This window comes from Triticum urartu, chromosome 2 (genome assembly GCF_003073215.2).
Source record: "Triticum urartu cultivar G1812 chromosome 2, Tu2.1, whole genome shotgun sequence".
NCBI lineage: Eukaryota > Viridiplantae > Streptophyta > Magnoliopsida > Poales > Poaceae > Triticum > Triticum urartu.
This window is the reverse complement of record NC_053023.1, coordinates 49511730-49533495: the sequence shown is the minus strand read 5'-3', so window position 1 is coordinate 49533495 and position 21766 is coordinate 49511730. Positions and strand designations below refer to the sequence as shown.

General features: G+C 40.8%; 2 protein-coding genes across 6 annotated transcripts; one reads left to right on the top strand and one right to left on the bottom strand.

Annotated features, from left to right (window-relative positions):
- The first annotated feature begins 6612 nt into the window (after window positions 1-6612).
- LOC125540971 (protein PYRICULARIA ORYZAE RESISTANCE 21-like) lies at window positions 6613-8198 on the top strand. The gene is made up of 3 exons (XM_048704482.1): window positions 6613-6764; window positions 6902-6983; window positions 7103-8198. Exons 1-3 carry the CDS (start codon window positions 6753-6755, stop codon window positions 7939-7941), a joined length of 933 nt encoding a protein of 310 aa, XP_048560439.1. The 5' UTR covers window positions 6613-6752; the 3' UTR covers window positions 7942-8198.
- Window positions 8199-17371: 9173 nt separating this feature from the next.
- Window positions 17372-21348, bottom strand: LOC125535619. 5 transcript variants are annotated; one of them, XR_007294742.1, is made up of 7 exons: window positions 20912-21348; window positions 20596-20784; window positions 20044-20183; window positions 19547-19637; window positions 18824-19223; window positions 18211-18347; window positions 17372-17596 (listed from the first exon to the last, which is right to left on the bottom strand). XR_007294742.1 is itself a non-coding variant. In XM_048698679.1 (4 exons), the coding sequence occupies exons 1-4, from the start codon at window positions 20913-20915 to the stop codon at window positions 19552-19554; spliced, it is 405 nt and encodes a 134-aa protein (XP_048554636.1). In that variant the 5' UTR covers window positions 20916-21346; the 3' UTR covers window positions 19546-19551. The 5 variants fall into 5 exon arrangements, 1 of the variants encoding a protein (XP_048554636.1); XR_007294741.1 differs by having other exon boundaries at window positions 18824-19197; XR_007294740.1 differs by lacking the exon at window positions 18824-19223 and having other exon boundaries at window positions 20912-21337.
- Window positions 21349-21766: the final 418 nt, after the last annotated feature.

The following is a 21766-nucleotide window of genomic DNA, read 5'->3' as shown; positions in this document are numbered from 1 at the left end:
TTGAATATACCTCAGGAATGGTCTTTTCCATCCCCTGCATATTGAAGTTCATCACAAAGCTCTTGTAGCGTGGTGGAAGCGACTGAAGGATTCTGTCAACGACCGCGTCATCCGAGAGATTAACTCCCAGCTGAGTGAAGCGGTTGTGCAACCCAGACATTTTGAGTATGTGCTCGTTGACAGAACTATTCTCCTCCATCTTACAACTGTAGAACTTGTTGGAGACTTCATATCTCTTGACCCGGGCATGAGCTTGGAAAACCATTTTCAGCTCTTGGAACATCTCATATGCTCAGTGCTGCTCGAAACGCTTTTGGAGCCCCGGTTCTAAGCTGTAAAGCATGCCGCACTGAACCAGGGAGTAATCATCAATACGGGTCTGCCAAGCGTTCATAACGTCTTGGTTTGCTGGGGCTGGTGCATCACCTAGCGGTGCTTCAAGGACATATGCTTTCTTGGCAGCTATGAGGATGATCCTCAAGTTCCGGACCCAGTCCGTATAGTTGCTACCATCGTCTTTCAGCTTGGTTTTCTCTAGGAACGCGTTGAAGTTGAGGGCAACATTAGCGTGGGCCATTTGATCTACAAGACATATTGTAAAGATTTTAGACTAAGTTCATGATAATTAAGTTCATCTAATCAAATTATTTAGTGAACTCCCACTCAGACAGACATCCCTCTAGTCATCTAAGTGATACATGATCCAAGTCAACTAGGCCGTGTCCGATCATCACGTGAGACGGACTAGTCATCATCGGTGAACATCTTCATGTTGATCGTATCTTCTATACGACTCATGTTCGACCTTTCGGTCTTCCGTGTTCCGAGGCCATGTCTGTACATGCTAGGCTCGTCAAGTCAACCTAAGTGTATTGCGTGTGTAAATCTGGCTTACACCTGTTGTATGCGAACGTTAGAACCTATCACACCCGATCATCACGTGGTGCTTCGGAACAACGGACCTTAGCAACGGTGCACAGTTAGGGGGAACACTTTCTTGAAATTATTGCGAGGGATCATCTTATTTAAGCTACCGTCATTCTAAGCAAATAAGATGTAAAACATGATAAACATCACATGCAATCAAATAGTGACATGATATGGCCAATATCATTTTTGCTCCTTTTGATCTCCATCTTCGGGGCGCCATGATCATCATCGTCACCGGCATGACACCATGATCTCCATCATCGTGTCTTCATGTAGTTGTCTCATCAACTATTACTTCTACTATTATGGCTAACGGTTTAGCAATAAAGTAAAGTAATTACATGACGTTTATGTTGACACGCAGGTCATAAATAAATTAAGACAACTCCTATGGCTCCTGCCGGTTGTCATACTCATCGACATGCAAGTCGTGATTCCTATTACAAGAACATGATCAATCTCATACATCACATATATCATTCATCACATCCTTTTGGCCATATCACATCACACGACATATGCTGCAAAAACAAGTTAGACGTCCTCTAATTGTTGTTGCAAATTTTTACGTGGCTGCTATAGGTTTCTTAGCAAGAACGTTTCTTACCTACGCCAAAACCACAACGTGATATGCCAATTTCTATTTACCCTTCATAAGGACCCTTTTCATCGAATCCGATCCGACTAAAGTGGAAGAGACAGACACCCGCTAGCCACCTTATGCAACTATTGCATATCAGTCGGTGGAACCTGTCTCACGTAAGTGTACGTGTAAGGTCGGTCCGGGCCGCTTCATCCCACGATGCCGCCGAATCAAGATAAGACTAGTAACGGCAAGTAAATTGATAAAATCGACGCCCACAACAACTTGTGTTCTACTCGTGCATAGAAACTACGCATAGACCTAGCTCATGATGCCACTGTTGGGGATTGTTGCAGAAATTAAAAAAAATTCTACGCATCACCAAGATCAATCTATGGAGTAACTAGCAACGAGAGAGAGAAGAGTGCATCTACATACCCTTGTAGATCGCGACTCAGCGACTTTGTGGCAGACATCAATCCAGAAGAAAATCTCGCACTCAGCGACTTTGTGGCAGACATCAATCCAGAAGAAACCTTTCCCCTGGTTGATGAGAATTCCATTAAGTCCAAGGAATCCCTGTGGGCCTTGTATAAATGCTGGTGCAAGTATCATGAGGTATCCCGTGACCATGAAGAAATGACCCACCGGTTCAGGTCATTTAGGGCTTGTGCAATGGCTGTGTACAAAGATAACAATTCTGGATCGTCGCAAGTGTCTCAACTGGGCCCATTTGCAGATATGACTAAGGCGGAGATTGCTCGGCTGTTTCCTCCACGTAGTAAGAAAAATAGTCCAAGCTCTTCCAGCACTATTGTGCATTACTTCATTATTATATGAACTCATCTACTCCCTCCCTCTCATAATGTAAGGCGCCTTTTGACATTATTGTAGTGTTAAAAAATGTCTTACATTATGGGACGGAGGGAGTAGTTTTTATTATTTTCTATATTTGCATGTATGTCTTCTGCTCTTATGTGTAGTGAACTTGGCAGACAATTTCGGTTTTTTAGGGTATAAAAGACTGTTCATTTGCCATCGTCAACCTGTTATGTTCAGTCAGTCTTCTTTAGCTTGCATTATGCACACAACCATCACTAAATTCTTTCATGAAAAGTGTAGGGCATAGAAGTTATTTGTGTGGTCGAGCTACTTAGATCCCCAATACTATTTGACTGAGGATTGCCAACAAGAATATGGTGAAAATATCAAGTTCCGCTGTAATCATGAGAAACCATACATTGCTCATATGGTTTTGGCAGATAGAAAATGCAATTAGTTAGCTACCGATCCTTATCCTTTGCTCCTTCATTACTTCATGATGAAACCTGCACATAGGCTCAAAATTTGACCTGTTTTAAACCCTCCGTAGCAACCCGTGTAGAACAGAAGCATTTTAAATATGCTCTAAATCACAAGCTTGGCAGACCAAATTTTCAAAAAATGTATTAAATAGTTGTGTTTTTTTAGGTTTTGTCTTCTTTTTTTGCGTGTGAAAATACTGGCAACAAGCAGACCACTAAACTGAGTTTATTTCTCCGTTCTAGCAGTAGTTGTTCATTGCTTTTCTTTACTACTGTATCACCTAAAAGTGTCCTTCATACACTTTTCGAAATGATTCGTTAGATTGACACATGTGTATCTATCTACCTTTGGTCAGGTCCCAGGTGCCGCTTCGGGGGGTCCAGGAGGTAGTGCAGCCCTTAATAAATAAATAATTGGCAAAGTTATGAACTCGTCCTGTATTATGGTTTATGATTAACTCTGTTGTACCGGAAGTATCGTTGCTCTATGGTGCTTCTCATGGAATGTTCAGGTGCCAAGTGCAGCTTTTGGGGGTCCATGAGCTACTGCAGCCCTTAAATAATTAATTGAACTTGTGAACGTATTTTATTGTTGTTTATGGTGAACTCTGTTGCACACAACCATTACTAAATTCTGTTATGAAAATGGTAGGGCATAAAAGTCATTTGTTTGGTCGAGCTGCTTACATCCTCATTACTATTTGGTGAGTATCGGCTACTAGACTATGATAAGTTCTGGTAGAAACCATACATCCCTGATATGGATTTGGGAGCGAGAAGAAACCACCAATCCTTATCCTTTGCTCCTACTACATTCATTACTTCCTGAAAAAAATCCTGCACAAAGACTCAACATTTGACCTGTTTTGAACCCTCCATAGCAACCCATGACCCCATGTCAAACAGACACGTTTTAAATATGCTAGCTGCCGCAGAAACTTACAAGATCAAATTTTCAAAAAATGCATTTATCTTGTTTTCAAGATTCTATAATGGTGAAAAGATTGCCAACAGGCAGATCACTAAACCAGAGTTTATTTCTTTGTTCTAACAGTAGTTGTCCATTGCTTTTCTTTTCTATCACTTGAAAGAAGTGTCTTCCGCCGGATATAGTGGAAAGCTAGGGGCTAAAACACGTACGTCTCCTGCCCCTTCGCCTCGTGCGCTCGCGCAATGGCGATTAGGAATCCGCGCCTCCCGTCGGCGCCACCGCAGATCAGCTTTGCCTTCTGTGGCCTTACGCCATGAATGCGTGGTGGATCTCGGCCCTTGCCGGCGGGAGGGCTCCTACTTCATTTTTAGATGTTTTTTTATGACCGTCTATGGTTTGTATCCAGTTCAGAAAGAAGAGACGGTAATGACTCCATGAAGTCGGAATAAGGTTCTCCCCGTCCAGGCCCAGCGATGCATCTAGCGTCATTAGAGGGCGTGTGGGGATTTGTCTCTGGCGGATCTCGTGGGATTCGGTCGGTGTTTGTATTTGTTGGATCCGGTCTTCCTTCGTATGTGTTCGTGTGTCTTCAGGCTGGATCCTTCCGATCTATGTTTTTTTCATCGGCGATGGTTGTTGTTCTGGCGCAGATCATATTGGGCCTTAGCACGACGACTTCCCAATTGTCTGTTACAACAAGGTTTGTCCGGCTCCGGTGATGGAGGGGCGATGACGGTGGCGCGCCTTCGGCTCGCTCTAGTGCTTTTTGTCGTCGTTAGGTGATCTATGGATTCGGGTGTCATTTTTACTTCTAGTGTTCTTTGTACTGGCTTGACAATTGATGAATAGATCGGAAGTTTTTCCCGTAAAAAAATATAAACGAAGTGTCTTTCATACATTTACTTTTCAAAGTGATTCTTTATATTGACACAGTTGTATCTCTCTAGCTTTGTTCAGGTGCCAAGTGCAGCTTTGGGGGTCCAGGAGCTGGTGCAGCCCTTAAATAATTATTGGCCAAATTTTGAACTTGTCTTGTATTGGTTTGTTATGTACTCTATTGCACTCATAGTATTGTTGCTCTCTACTTGGTTTGTTGCTATATATCTTTATCTTTTTTCTGGTGGTCTTACTTCTTATGTGCTTGACTTGTGCATGAATAACCTATGGTGCTTGGCACAAAATCTTGATACATGTAGATAACCTTGTTCATTAAACTTGGCTTTAAATGGTACACAGGATTTAACCGAATGGGAGATGTTGGCAGGGATTAAACATAAATGGTACACATAGTTTTTGTAGAAGCAAATACTTTAGATAATCCGAATATCGTTGATGCACAATTTTGAATATTTACACCCATTGTACTCAAGACAAGTATAATCAATGTTATAACCTAACATGCGATGCAAAAGTCGCAATTTATGGTTGAACTAAGAATCATCTTAATCGTATATGTGCTGAGGGCACGGTCCCTTTATAGTCTCTCATAGGGGTTGTTTGGATACCAAGTTCTGCGTGTTTTTTGATGGATAACCGAGGAATATTCACCGCCTCGCTGACCATGCATTGGATGGACCTGACAATGACCATCCAATGCATCCCCGTGAACAGCCCCCCTTTGCAGCAAAAGCGGTGTTGCGGTATTTTCTGCAACAAAGGTCTAATAGAGGTCATGTTACAGCTGCAACATAAGTCTTATCGCAAGAAAAAAGTTGCGAGTTTTTGTTTTGCAAGGCTGAAACACCCTTTTGCAACGATTGGCTTGTTGCAATTGCAACATGCCCTTTGTTACAAACACAAAACATATCCGGCTGGTCGTTTTATTCTGTGATGACACCGCCCCTCCGCCACCTCGGCTGCGCCTCCGTCCACTCCGTCGCCTCGCCGTAGCCACATCCGGCGAGCTGCCGCGGCCAGTCCACCGCCGTTCGCCGTCGCCGTCTCACAAGACAACCACCGCCCGGCTCAAACCCATCTGCCCCCACGCCCCGCAACAACGCTTGGGGCTGGTCTCATGGCAAATGCACGTTAATCAGTATAGCAAACAGCCCAGGTCACAAGAAAGATGCTCCACGACATGCTCTCCCCCGGTTTGCAGTACCTTGCCGCCCACCCGTCCATATCGGTGGTTGGCGACGATCCAATCGTACATGCCAGCCAGCTGATCATTTCGACATAGCTGTCGTCGTTGACCATTGTTGGCATCCATGTGTACGCAGCCGAGCCATCTACGTGATCATTTTCACTTGGACATGAGGTTGGCCGATCGATGGGTTGTTGCAGCTCACCCGTCACCGAAACTCTGAAGGATATACCCGCACAGATCGTGTCAAAAACGGCCCCAAATCGTCATCGAGTTCCATGTACGTACGTGACGACGGCTCGGTGCGGCCGACATGCGCGTTTTCTATGCACCCCGGTACGGGAAACAAGTCGTGAGAAGGTTCGCCTCGTGGCGTTTTGGCAACATGCCCCGGCGTAGTGCCAGCAGTGTCCGGACCAACTACGGCGACTTATTTGTCCCATGTTCAGGCTAGCTCATGCTCCGTGATGATCGTGGCGGGGAAAGGTTGTTGCCCCGAATCTTACGCTTAAACTACTGATTAGGTCTTCATCACGCTCATGTGATGCCATATTCCCCCTTCACCGGCTATGCCGGCGCCGTGCATGCAATTATATTTTTGTTCTTTCTTGGAGTGCAATATACGGTGGGTGGGTGTACGTTCTACTCCTATTCGATTATGCCTAGCTAAAAAAAATTGTTATTTCACTAGATGATGGCACGGATTTCGGTGTGCGACGAGTCATGGCGACGGTGGAGCGTAACCACTGCCACGCCATCTCATCAAGATGACCACAAGTGTGATGCTGCACTGCAACAATGACATATTTCTTAGGCAATTGCCATGATTAAGTAAGAGTCCCCTATATATATATTCCCTCTTCCTTTTTGTGGCAACCCTGCGATTAAACGTTCGTTGGAGCTCGCGCCTCAGCTCCAGCCATGGCAGAGAAGGTGAGTGCCCCGTTTCATGCGTACATGCTTGAGTTCAATTTTGCATGCATGCATGTATGCATGGTTAATTTGGAAGTTGTAGTGATGGTGTTGTGAGCTCTTTGTGTTGATTCTCCTGCCATGCGTGTATCCACCAGGTATCCACGTTGATCATTGAAGCCAACCTCGAATGCGAGGAATGCTACAGGAAGATTCAGAAAGTGCTATGTAAACTCCAAGGTACGTAGTACAATAGTCAAGCACTCAATTTAGTTGTGTCAAATTAACCATGTGATAAGAAGTGGAACCATTTTATGTTTCGCTTATTAACTTCGATGCGATTAACATCGATGGATCAGAGAAGGAGAAGATCAGGACCATCAACTTCGACACCAAGAAGAACACGGTGACCGTCTCCGGCCCATTCGACCCGGTGAAGCTGTCCAAGAAGCTGCGATGCAAGGCGTGCAAGGCTATCAAGGACATCAAGATCATCGAAGAAAAGAAGCCCGATGCCAAGAAGCCGGAGGAGAAGAAGCCAGAGGAGAAGAAGCCCGAGGAGAAGAAGCCGGCCGCCGATGGCTGCAAGTGCTGCTGCAAGAAGCCCGATGAGAAGAAGCCGGATGAGAAGAAGAAGGCCGACGAGAAGAAGCCGGAAGAAAAGAAGGAGGAAAAGAAGGAAGAAAAGAAGAAGACGGATGAGAAGAAGGGCGAGGAGAAGCCCAAACCGGCCGCGCCGGCGGCACCGTCGACGACGGTGAACCTGCAGTTCACGCAGATGTGCAACCTCTGCTACCCGTGGCCGTGCAGCGACCCGAGCCACTGGGGAGGCGTGCATCAGTACCCGCATCCCCAGCAGCCGCAGTGGCCGTGCGAGCCGCCGCAGATGCCGGCCTACCCCGCCCCGCACCACCCTCAGCACCCGCCCTGGGCGGTGCCGGCGACCCCGAAGAGGCAGACGTGCGGAGGCCCGGCGTACTGCGGAGGAGGGTGCGGCTCGTGCGGCGGCGGCGGCGGTGGCGGCGGGTACGGGGCGTGGCCGCCGGCGATGCCGACGCCGCTGCAGATGATGCAGCCCCCGCCGATGGGCTGCGGCGGGCCGGCGTCGTCGTGCAGAGGGTGCAAGGGCTGCCGGATCGTGCAGGAGGGGAGGTTCATCTACGAGGAGTACCCGCCCAGTGCATGCACCGTCATGTGATCTCAAGCCGGCAACCGTGCATGCATGGCAGTTCGACCACCTCTCTGCATGTTGTTCTTCGTGGTAATTCGATGTTCCATGTTTGTCCTGTATGTTTCGTGCACAGTACTGCATTTGTTTATGTGTACCTGTAGCAAAGAAGGTGTAGCTGCCACGTACATTTTTCAGTGTGAAAATATATGCTCTCGGAACAATTGATGTAGCTTTGTATAGATAATTTCAATTTTTGGGGCACTAAAAGTTTGGAAATGCTAGTATTTTGTCAATGTTTTAAATAGCCGTCTATAGCGCCGCTATAGCAGTTTGAGCATGGTGCCGCTAAATGATAGACTATAAGGTTCTTGTATAATTGTCAGAAAAAGTTCTCAAATAGCCGGGTATACCTTTGCTATAGCTGATTTGGAGAACTACAGCTATTTGGCATAACCCGCTTCTACGTAGAGCTACGTGAAAACTGATTTGGGATGATTTGAAAAAATAGCCCGGGCCCCACCCCATGAAAATTTGGGGGTGGGAGGGGAGTAGATTAGGAAGTTTATTACCTAGAAGGGTACGTAGGTGTAGGATTATTGTTGTGGACACTGGCAGGGGAAGCCACTCACGGTAGAGCGATGCGGTGAGAAGAAAGAGACCGACTACGGGGAAGTTGCCTGGTTTTATGATTTGGGTCAGTCAATTTCTAATATATCATTGATTACCAAATAGACTGATCCAATGTCAGTCAATTTCGATGATGCAACAGCAGCATAGTAACCACACGTAAGGCAAGACCGATGTCCGATGGAGCAAAGAAGGCAGCACGTGCACGGAGTCGTTCCAAGGCCCATTGGGGGTTTGGGCTCCACCTTGAGAAGGTGGCCCAGCTGCTGGGCATGATGGAAGCAGCAACCCCAGCTCAACGAGCAGCCAAAGAGAGCACTCAAGCCTTTTGCAAACAAAATAAAATCAACAACCCGTTAAGCCAGTGGTATAAATTTAAAGAATAAATGGAAAAATAAAACGGAATTTGTATTTTCCGAACGTTCTCACCTTGTGAATAGATCCGAACGAGTCGATCGGCTCGAGCGCTCCACCTTCCAGTCGCTCGCTCATTTTTTGAAAAAAAAGTTAGAGCTATGGCACTCAATCCTTGCACCTGCTGCATGCAGGGCCGACCCGATAACCAACCCAGCTAACTCTATTCGTCGGTTAAAGATAAGTTACGTTTTCCTTTATCATACCACCGCTCCTTTGCATTACAACCAAAAAACTAGAAATAAATTTGATGTTTGTGTGTGGGGTGCCTTTGGACTCAGACCTGAGTCTCTCGTAACTAAGCTTAGGCTCATTAACCAGCTCACCTAAATTACTTTTGTTGTCTTACCCTCTAATTTTGTACCTAAGTTATCATGGAAAATTGAGAGGATTGAGATGGGAGCACGCAATCCTTGCTCCCATTATGGTAGCATGTTTATCTTCATTTCAAGACCACGAGCACGCAACCAATGCATGTCATCGGGCTTCGAGACTTGATAACTTAGGTACAAAGACCACGATAACTTTGATCCGTGGATCAAAGTTATTGAAAACATAACACTGATAATTTTTTTGTAAATAGCACGATAATATACACTTCCGAACTTGATAACTTAGGTATCAACACCGCGATAATTTTGACCCGTGGAAAAAAGTTGTTGAAAACATAATCCGGTAACATCTGTGTAAATAACATGGTAATATAGGCTCCCGAACCTGATAAATTAGGTACAAACACCACGATAACTTTGACCCGCGAAAAAAAAGTTGTTGAAAACATACACTGATAATTTTTTTCTGTGTAAATAGTATAACAATATAGGCTTCCGGTCCTGATAACTTGGGTACAGACACCACGATAACTTTGACCCATGAAAAAAATTTGTTGAAAACATACACTGATAACTTCTCGTGTAAATAACATGTTAATATACACTTCCGGACATGATAACTGAAGTACAAATATCACGATACTTTGACTCGTGTAAAAAATTTGTTGAAAAAACATACCACTGATAACTTCTCGTGTAAATAACATGTTAATATACACTTCCGGACATGATAACTTAAGTACAAACATCACGATAACTTATTCATGTAAAAAAAATGTTTGCAAACATACTCCAATAACATCTGTATAAATAACATGATAATATAGGTTGCCCGGACCTAATAACTTAGGTAAAAACACCACGATAACTTTGATCCGTGAAAAAAAATGTTGAAAACATACTGTGATAACCTTTTGTGTAAATAGCATGGTAATATAGACTCTCGGTCCTGATAACTTGGGTATAAACACCACGATAACTTTGACCCATAAAAAAACTTGTCTAAAACATACTCCGGTACGATCTGTGTAAATAACATGATAATATAGGTTGCCCGGACCTGATAACTTAGGTAAAAACACCACGATAACTTTGATCCGTGAAAAAAATTGTTGAAAACATACTCTGATAACCTTTTGTGTAAATAGCATGGTAATATAGACTCTCGGTCCTGATAACTTGAGTACAAATACCACGATAACTTTGACCCATAAAAAAACTTGTCTAAAACATACTCCGGTACGATCTGTGTAAATAACATGGTAATATACGTATAAAGAGCTGATAACTTATTTAGCCCAGGCATGATAACTTTTGATCCAGAAAAAAGTATTCGAAATATGCCAACATGGTATCTAGTTTTGAAGGTCTCGCCACGGCGGATTTTTTTGTGAAAACAAATTTTTGATCGAACAGACGGTTTGAACTACAAAATATTTTGAAATTTCAAAATAAAGAGAATATACGATGGCATTAGTTTTTCTGCACTCTTAGTGCATTTGCACGTGGGGGAAAGTAGAAAGAAATTATTTTTATGCCCGGAATTTGCCTATGTAAACATCGTGGTAACTTTATAGCACAGACGTGATAACTTGTATACCCTAGGCGTGGTAACTTTTTACCCGAAAAAAAAGTCGTCGAAACATATCAACATGACATCTAGTTTCGTAGGTCTCGTCGAGACGAATTTTTTATGTGAAAACAGTTTTATAATCCGAGCAACGGTTTGAACTACAAAACATTTTGAATTTTGAGTTTTAGTGGAATCTTTTGTGACATCATCATTTTTGTTTTTATGTGCATGCAGTTGTTTACGAGGCGAAAAAGCATTTAACGCATCTTACATGCTGTTTTGTTAGCGAGCTTGCATGCAATCACACTGATGTGGGATCGTTCGGATCTATACCTATAATCCGAACGTTTGGAATATATAACAGTCCAAAATAAAAATAACAAAACAAAAATGAAGTATTCCAAGAATTAATTAATAAGTGGAATTGGTATTACCTTTTAAAAAGAAGAAGAAATTAAAAATGAAGTTTTCTAAGGAAAATTGAATTTGTGGCATTGGTATTACCCACTAAAACGAATAAAATGAAATACAACTACAAAAAATAAAAAAAAACGAAGTTTTCTATTGAGGAATGAATTAGTGTCATTGGTATTATCCTTTAAGAAGAAAGAAAATTTAAAAGAAAAACAAATAATAACAATTTTTTTCACACAACTAACATAGTAATTGCAGTTCTTATAATAGGCAAGAATAAGAATAAAATAGTAGAATTTCTAAAAAAATCATGAATGCGAATAGATAGTGCCACCACTAAAAGGAAAGAAGATAAAATACAAACAAAAACAAATCAAAATAACAAGGTTTTCTAAGAAAGAATGAATTGGCGGCATTGGTATTCTTAAGAAAGAAGATATAAAGAATTACAAAGTTTGCAGAAATTGTGCTTTTTTATATATGCACGAATAAGAGTGGAATGTTTCTAAATATGGAGGTATCCTCAAAAGATATAAATTAGTGGCATTGGTATTATAATTATAGAATAAATAAGATTTAAAAAAATTAAAATTAATATAATGAAGTTTTGTAAGAAACAATAAATTAGTGACTTTGGTATTACCCTTTAATAAGAAAGAAAATGAAATAAAACTTAAAAAGTATCAAAATAATGAGCATTTGTAAAAAAGGAATAATCTAGTGGCATTAGTATTTACCTTTAATAAGAAAGAAAATGAAACAAATGTAAAACAAACAATGACAAAATTTGACACAATATACACAAAAATATTCAAGAATAAGCATGTAATAGTGAAAAAATGCAAAAACAATTATTGAGAAGAAATGAATTAGTGGCAATCGTATTATCGTCAACAATAATAAAAATAAATAATAATTAAATGAAAATCAAAATAATGAAATTTTGGGATTGGTATTACTCTTTAAGAAGAAACATAATTAAAAAAGTTAAAAACAAACTTGCACTAAAATTATACTTTTTGTGGTATGCAAACAACAATCATATAAGAGCGTAATTTTCACACATGTAGCATAGTATTTATGTGAATACATTTACACTGGCCCAACATCCCAAAAATACCAACAAAAGGAAAAACCTTAAAACAACTTATAAAGTAAAATTAAAAACACAAGCAGAAACGCATAAAAACAGAAAAACATTTTTAAAAAAGAGTCGGAGAGAGGGGAAGGCTGGCTGGCACATGTAATAGGCTTCAGCCCAATAGCAAATCGACTGACCAAAATATGTGGTCAATAAAAAAAACTGCCCAAAACTGCTGATAGAATTGACTAGGAAGAAAACAAGAATCTGAAAGCAAAAATCAGCGGTTAAAAAAATCGACCGACCGAAAATCTATTTTCAGGCGACTTACATATAGGTAAAGTGGAGAAGAAGGAAAAGTGTGTATGTATAACTTCTAGTCTTTTCTTGGATGGATGTCGCACACTCACAGTAAGCAAAATTAAGCTTTTTAGAAGAAAATATCAATGATAAGAGCACGCGCGTAGCGGTACGCATGCGTTCAGCCCGGTCCATTAATGGTTAACTGGTTTTTTCTTTCATGTTCATTCGGTATATCCATTTTAATTTGTTTCTTCGGCTTTCTTCCCCTTTCACTTTGTTTTGCATAGTTTGTTCTAGTAGTTTATTTCTTTTTTTCGTACGTATGGGTATTTGCTGTGTATTTATTTTTTGTTTTCATTTTCTTTCTTTTTATGTTTCTCTGTTTTATATAGAAATTATTTTAATAAATACATGATGAACATTTTCAATGTGTGATTAATATTTTCACAATTAGTCTTAATTTTAGCTATGAGATGAATATTTTTATTTATATATTTTCACAATTAGTCTTAATTTTAGCTATGAGATGAATATTTTTATTTATGGAGTGGACATTTTACAAATATGTGACGAAATTTCTAATATGTGCATTTTAAATACTCAATATTTTTAAAAATATGCAATGAAATTTTTTAAAATTCAAAGTGGACATTTTTTGACTTGATGAAAAAATTAATACACGACGAACATTTCTTAATATGGGATGTAAATTATTTAAATACGTGATGACCATTTTATAAACCCTTGCATTTATAAATACGTGATGAACATTTTAAAAATATACGATGGATGTTATTTAAATACACGCTGATCAGTTCTAAAATATACATTAAAAATTTTAAATATAATATGAACATTTTCCAAAATCATGAACACTTCTATTATTAGTGAACATATTTTTAAAATTCTTGATTATTTCTACAATTTAAACATTTGAACCTATGAACATTTTAAAAGTTTTTTATTTCAAACAGTTAAGACAAAAGGTAGGGATTGTTTAATACTTTATGAACATTTCTTAATATTTTGTAAATTTTTATTTTCTAAACTGATTTTTTTAATTTTGTGAGTTTTTTCTTCTGGAAACAAGTTTGGCCCGACTGATTCCATAGGCCCAGCCCATTTTAGCTCCCAGCACCAAATCACCACGTGCTTGCTCGCTTTCCCACGCCCTACGTGCAGGATGTGGCTATCTCGAGTGCGTGTGTGGCACTAAGAGTCGAAGACAAGGACGCATGTGGTGTCATGGGTGCTTCACATTTGCGGGGTCTACATGGCAAATGGGCCACCTCGCCCATCGCACACGAGACGCACCACGACTCTAGGGTGGAAAAATCTGGTAATATACTCTCTCAAAGGTTAGTTCAAATGCATCTCATCTCAAGGTGTGGCGTAATGTATGGGTGATCACTTGTCGTCGCTAAAGAGCTAGGAGAATGGGAGGTTCTTTGTACATGCGTACATTTTTTTAATGAAATATATTTTGAATTGAGTGTCCGAATTCCGAACTGTTTTGCATCAACATTTAAAAACTAAATCGCGTCTTAATACATTTTGGTGAATTTTTCCTCAGAGTAGCTTGTACTTCCAACAAAAATATACGTGTACTTCCAGTCAAAACATAGTTGTACTTCCACACATACAATGTTGTCACTCGTAGTGCCACTTGTACTCATTGCACAGTGCAACATATACTCTCCTACGATGCAACATTTACTACCCACATATGCAACATGTACGCCTGACAACATGAATTATACGCACAGTGCAACATGTACCCTCCCGCATAGGGTACATGTACTTCCCTTGTATCATACATATACTCCTCGTGGTTACATGTACCAGATGTGGCGTGCCTGTACTTCGTGGATTCACCTATGTACTCCATCATGAAACTTACATATACTCATGAACAAACAAAAAAACGAAAAGAAAAACAATCAAAGCATATAAAAAACTCAAATGAAACAAGAAAAAGAAAGGCAAAAATAGAAAATCAATTCACGCGGAGATGTGTGCCATGTGTGACGTGTGTCAACACTAGAGCACGCGCATACGTTCCCAATCAGGGTTTAACCCCAAATTATTCGATGCACAAAAATCCTTATGTGTTTTGCATGAAGGGTACTTTTTTTAAGAAATGCAATGCGATTGTAGACGCTCAGGTATATGCACGTAAACTCAGCCCTATGAATGCATGCAGGTACGCCAGACCTCTATGAGCATTTCGAGAGATTGAGTCGGCAGATCTTGAGATTGACAATGTTACTACAGGTGCCTCGCCATCAACGGGAACGTCATCTTCCATTGAATGGATATTTCACACACGGATATTAAACATGCGGTTTTATCTCTGATGTGCCAAGGGTACAGCCCCCCTTTAAACATCCAACCACACCCACAAATTGGTTCTTCGTATTACCGACATGACGAGTGTCGCCCTAGTCTTGTGCAACTACCAACAAACAAGATGTTGCCCTAAGCGGCATATAAGCCTTGAGTTAACGTACAAGGAAGCAACGCCTGAATGGAAGCATAAATGGACCAAACAATGTTTTAACATGTATGTTTTTCTAAATCTAAAAACTATATATTTTTTGACAAAAAGATTATAAGAGAGCCTCTATAGTATAGTTGGTGCAACAAATCCTAACTGCAAGTACTATGCCTTGAACCTGGATGGGCGTGAACCGTGAAGACATCGGCCCTTTCCACCACTAGGTTAAAATGCATTGATTTTCTACTAAGCATGTATATCCATATTTTATAAGAACTATTACTGTTCCCAAAAATATATAATATTTACATATACAAAAAACATGCATTAGAACAAAACATTAATGAACCTAAATATAAATATCCATTTATTTGTAAAAAAATCATCTCGCATCATTAAAAATATTGCATTCAGAAAAACATATGCTATACATTTGGTAAAAAAAAATCATGTGTGTTAGAATATATTTTCATGTAATTTAGAAGTGTTTACATGTTTCCGCAAAAAGCAAACAAAATGAAAATGAACAATGTGAAGAAAGAAATCAATAAATAAATAACAGGAAAAGGCATCAAAGTAAAAAAAGGAAAAAGGGAGAAGGAAAAAATAGAAAATAAAATATTATTGGGTCACCACCGCCAGTTAGGATTTGAGTTGCGCGAAGCAGAACCGGCAAATAGCCGCAAGTGCCTGTGAGAGTCAGCCCATGTGTAGAGTTTTTATTTCTTTTTTCTATTCTTTTGCCCCCCCCCCCCATCAATTTTATTACTTTTTTGTTATATATGTAGTTATTTATTTAAAATAGTTTATGTTTACTTTTTATTTTATTTTATTCTCATATGCTCCTTTTTTAAAGTATAGCTTTAAAAGTGTTGGAATTTTTGAACTAGCGCACTCGAATGGTTCATGGAACAAAACACGTGATATTTGCAGTAATGAGAAGAGTGCACTAAACACTAAAAATTGAAATTTAAGTTCCATTACTTTTTCCCATGTAATTGATTATCCTTTGGTTTAAAAGGCTCTTATACAGGGGAGGAGAAGAATTTCGATGAAAAACTTTAAACCCGAAAAAGGTCCTTAATTCACGCTATTCTCCCTTAGCACATGTGCTCTTTCATTGTTCTATCATTCCCCTGTTATTTTTTGCACTGCCACTCTTGCTAGTGCACGGAATCTCCTAACAATAACTAGCAGACTGCCCGTGCGTTGCCACGGGCCAACACATGGATTTACTGAAAACACTCTCACCCGCTTATTATACATAATAAAGCAACAATCAACATGCACGCAACTGCATACAACAATCTAATTTACTAAAATGCCCCCTTCCTTTAATTTCACATATGCAATAAGCATCTTTGTGGCATTGGTGAAAACTCCCTGTTGCATAAGATCTTCATAACACCAAAACAAAGGAAAGCTTCCAAGCGTTTCCAAATAAAAAAATTAACAATCTTCAAATCAATTAAAGGAGTAATCATTTCAACCCCAGGAGGCCAGAATGAGGACCCCTTTGTTGTTGAACTCATTTTTCACAAGAAAAAAAAGAAAAGAAACATGTATAAGATAATAAGAAAATCTACATCTCCTCAAATTAAGTATACATACAACAAAAATATGTTATTTTACCAACACAGTGAGAACAATTACTTTACTTGGGATTTCTAAGAAAAATATTCCTGTTAGTTTTTCCTCAAGCAATTAACAAGGAATGGTTAGAAAAGTCACAATATATTCAATCTTAATGTGACATGTGCAGGTATGATCATTAAAAGTACAGACCGACTTGATCATGCAGATACTAAAGAAAGAAAACAACCCTGCTTATTCACCAATCCTAGAACCCTACATTGAAAGTTTCACGAAATAATTACAAAAACCAACAGTTCTTCAAGGAATTTACACCTGACATCTACTATGGTTTTAGAAATATTTCATTAGGTAAAAGGTAGAGGATGTATGCATATCTTTTGAGCTACTCTCAACCTCTTAATGTGACATGTGCATGTTTGATCATTAAAAATACACATTGGTCATGTAAATATTAAGGAAAGAAGAAAAAAAAACCTATAACATTAGCAGATCATTAATGTTGCTACTACACAATATCTACAGTGGCTTGTTGTTGCTCTTTGTCTCTCCTATAACAATGAAAGTTGTTTTTCGAATCAAAGCTTAAACCATGAACGTTGCTAGACAAACAAAATTTTGAATGGACAAAGCGAAAAATATTCAAGACCTTGCTGGATTAAGAACCACTAATATCTAGATAAGGTCAAATGATATAAGAAGACATGAGGTCAAAACGATCGCAGTAATAGCTCCGAAAGTAGAAGAATGATACAAGAACACATCAGTCAAATGATATAAGAAGACATGAACATTGTAGCTTACTGAAGATTGTCCCACTTTTCTGCCTAAAGCTTGGTCCTGACCTCCTGATTAAAAGACGCAATTAGGAAATGAGTATATATTTTCTTCGCAGATTCAATACCACCATCGCTGGTATATTAAATTAGACTATATCAAACACTGGATGTCTTTGAAAAATTCACATTAAAATTATCCTAGATTCCAGACGAACATGAAGAATCATGAAAAGATCACATTAAAATTATCCTAGCTTCCAGACAAACATGAAGAATCAAATTAGTCATTGGGTAAATAGGATGGTCCTACCTACCTGGCAGTTGGAATATAGTTTATTTTCTTACCCACTGTTATAACAAAACTTACAACATAAGAATCGACTGTTTGTGCAAATAACTAAATAAATTCTCTATTCTGTTAGTTTCTATTCATTTTCACTTGTCCCAATTCAATGATAAATCAATTGGCCAGATGTCCATTGATTATGATCGTCGAAGATAAATGAAATGCAACATCATCTCTCTTACACAGTATACCAAAAAAATGTAATTTACAGCATACTATCGAAGATGTCAAATAAGCAGGCTTCAATGATAACAGGTTCTTGAAGTACTTTGAATTGCCAAACCTTTCCACATGCGGCTACTAATAATTGCTATAGTAGATTAGAAAGAGAAAATACCGTGTCAAAACCTGGATTGTGATCATCCTGTCCCTGACACACGTCCATTCAGAGCTGAATGTCGGGCTAGAACCAATGAGCTGCAGCAGCGGCACCATTCACCAAAACCTGCATAGCGTCCCACTAAACAAGAGCATCTGACATAGAAAAAAACTTCATCAACTTTGCATCTGACATCAAAGGACTTCTGTTTAATAGCGGCTATACACAGAATTAGCAAAATAAAATAGCTACTTGAGAAGAACAAAAAGTTTAGATTAGTTTGTAAAGAAAAGGCCTTGGTGATTGTCTCCAAGTACAGAGCTTAGTTTACAGTATGAAGCATCCACATGAGAAGAAAAACCAAACAACTCCAGCGACCTGAACTGAGATGATATATGCATCATTCTTCTCTTCCAAACGCCCGATGACCTTCATATGGCTGATACTTGTATTTGTTTAAACTATCCTTGCATTGTGTGCATTCACAAACCAGATTGAAATATTCCCTTTTAGCAATATACAACTGTGGTCAACCAAAAATAAAATAAAATAAAAAATATGTAGCCATGCCCATCGTTGAAATATGATACTGTTGCCTAATTGTTTGTTCTCGCTGTACAGGAGGGTTTACCTTGTCGTGGCCTCACGCTCGCCTTAAGAGACAGAAATCTCGTTAGCAAACTAAGCAAAAGTCGCCTGAAACCACGCTCGCCTTGTCGGAGCATCTGCTCTTCGCTGCTCAAGATCGCGTCCACCTAGACGGTCTAGTCGCTAGCCACGCTCCCTTGAATGGAGCCTTGCCTTCACGTTATTTATGGATGACGGAGTGGTTGCACCGAAGTGGCAGATGCGGAGGAACAAACGGCATGCGCTCGCAAAGCGCGAGATCTAGTGGGCATCACAGTGGCAAAGTGCCAGAACTAGCAGCCGTCCCGGGAGGGGCCGATAGGCGGGTGGGGCTCGGGATGGCGCCGACGCTAACCCTAGCGCGCCGGCAGTTCGACCCTGCGATGGGAGTTGGTGTTTTTTTCCTATGAGAGAATGTAAACTTTCTTAACATTTAAATTTGGATCAATTCTTGAACATACAGTTTCTTAGAAAGAGCACCAAATAGCATTGTTAGTGTTCTGATCGAGATGAAAGAAAATGCCTCTTTTTATCAGATGTTTATTAGGTACATAACACCTTGCAACATATTATCTCCGGCTGCTGCCTACGCAAAGTGTAGTACGCACATGTTTTTGACCCACAAACACAACTAAGGGATGCCAGTGGAATTCAGAAAAGTAGATGATGTATGTCTGTAGGATAGATCTTCTACTGTATGCAAGGATTAAGTTAGATGGTCGCATACCTTGCTCAAGTTGCAGAACTGATTCCCGCAAAAAAAAAGTTGCAGAACTGATTCCGGAACTCCATATATCTGAATTTAGTCAGTAGCCATCCTGTATATAAATGAGAAGACAAATGAGAGACTAAATGTTGGCTGTAATGTCATACAAATGAGAGACTACGGTTACAATTGATTGTGCTGATACCGCAAGCAATGTGATTTATGTGTAAACGTAAGGATTAAAAAAGGTACATTGGAGCGCACAAGTTGTTGGAACCATAGCTGGATAGCTAGCGTCAATATTATCCAGCCCTCCAGTACTTCTAGTTGCAAGACAGCAATATTAAAACATGACGCTGAAGTGAGCAATTGACTAATTCTTCTGCCCCAGGTGCAAACTCTCCCAATCCTTACTCATGAATGGACACACAGACCGTTCACTTTGCGGATATACCATACATTGTCAGATTTCAAAGATTTTTATAAAAATCGCATACAACCTGATATAGGAATCGTACCATTGAGAAAAATGTCAGGCGATATTCTTGTCCCCTCCGAGACGTTGCAGACGCTGTTGGTGACGAGGCTCCTGTAAAACTTCTCCCACCGTGGTCTTCGGCAGTGGCAGAGCTTGAAAGAAAAACCTGGGCGGGCCAAACTAAAGGAGGCATCAGTACAAGGTTACAAGATGGAGTAACTACATCTGGTCAAATCATTCCACAATCAACCATGAACCATCAAACTATTAAGTTAGCTCATATAAAAAAAGTTGAGATATAAGACATGAAAATCAGTTTCTCGATTCTTCATGCTTCTAAAATCTGTGATGGCATCTTCATAGCTGTTGTTCTTCCAATTCAAGCAATGACAATAAATGATGTTCCTCAACTTCAGTTATCTCATGTATTTTTCTTTTAATAACCAAATAGATTCTTCTCTGATTCTGATTTTACTTGACCATGACTACCTATATTGCAATTTGTATAAGATCGGGACTGTATAAGATGTATAGAACTGAAAGAAAAAAAATCAAGCCATTAATTATCAATTTGGGAATTTTGGGGAAGTACCAGTTTGCCTGCTTCTGTGCATGTGCAGCCGTGCATGGGCTCCTGTCCTTTGCGAGCAGTGGGCCGGCACGACGCCGCGGCCGCGCGGATGTTGCCGATCCTCTCGCTGCAGGCTGATGCCCCCTGTCTGCGCGATGCAAGATGTGAAGTGACGAGAGATTCCGGTGGCCAGCATCTGCACATTGCTCCCTGAGACGACGACGGGGGTCAGAGAGAGGAGGGGGGGGGGGGGGGGGGGGGGGGGGGGGGGGGGGGGGGGGGGGGGGGGGAAAGGGGGGGGGGTGGGTCAGAGAGAGAGAAGAGCAGGGATTCGTACCCATGGATCCATGGCTGCCTGAGTTTGCTGGCTAGGGATTCGGGTTCTCTGCCGCTGCGGCTGCGTGGTCATGGAGGAGGATAGTGCTGTGAGGTGAGGAAGAAGGCCCGCTCCTCTACTCCGCCGCACTCCACATCAAGCGCCGCTGCGAAGCCGGCGTCGATGCACGCGGATCCAGGGAGGTTGGGGGTCGGGCGGCGCCGGGAGTGAGGGAGGAGGTGGAGGCGGGCCGGCGCCGGGAGTGAGGGAGAAGATGGGGGCCGGGCGGCGCCGGGAATGAGGGAGAAGGTGGGGGCGGGGCGAGCCAGGATCGGGGGAGGAGATGGGGGCGGCCGGCGCCGGGAGCCGGGGAGGAGGTCGGGGGCTGGCGGCGAAGGGATCTGGAGGGCCGACTCGCTCGCGCGTGCGTGTCGTGGAATTTTTTTCGTGGGTTTTTCTTCGTAGGTGGGAGGATGACGAAAATAAAACGGAGATGGGAGGATGACGAAAATAAATCAGCAAAAATAAACCGCGTAGACTATTCATCAACTGCTTTATTAAAAGTAGAAATATTATTTATCACATACGGTGATCAAGAAAACCAACCTTCCTCCAGCTATTTTCTTCACGATGCGTTGATTGATTAATTTTCTTGATCTACTTTTGTTACGTCAAAGCATGGCAAGTCAATTATAGACGCACATGAGAGTCATGTGCAGCTCCTGAGCTGTCCTTTCTTTCTTTTCTGTCGTTGAGGGAAGCTCCTGAGCTGTCCTCCACATTGCAGTGGTAGCTATTTTTTTTTTTGCAAAATTTTTTTAATCTATTCATCTTTAATAATGACAGTACAACGAAAACCAGAAATAATAAAAATTA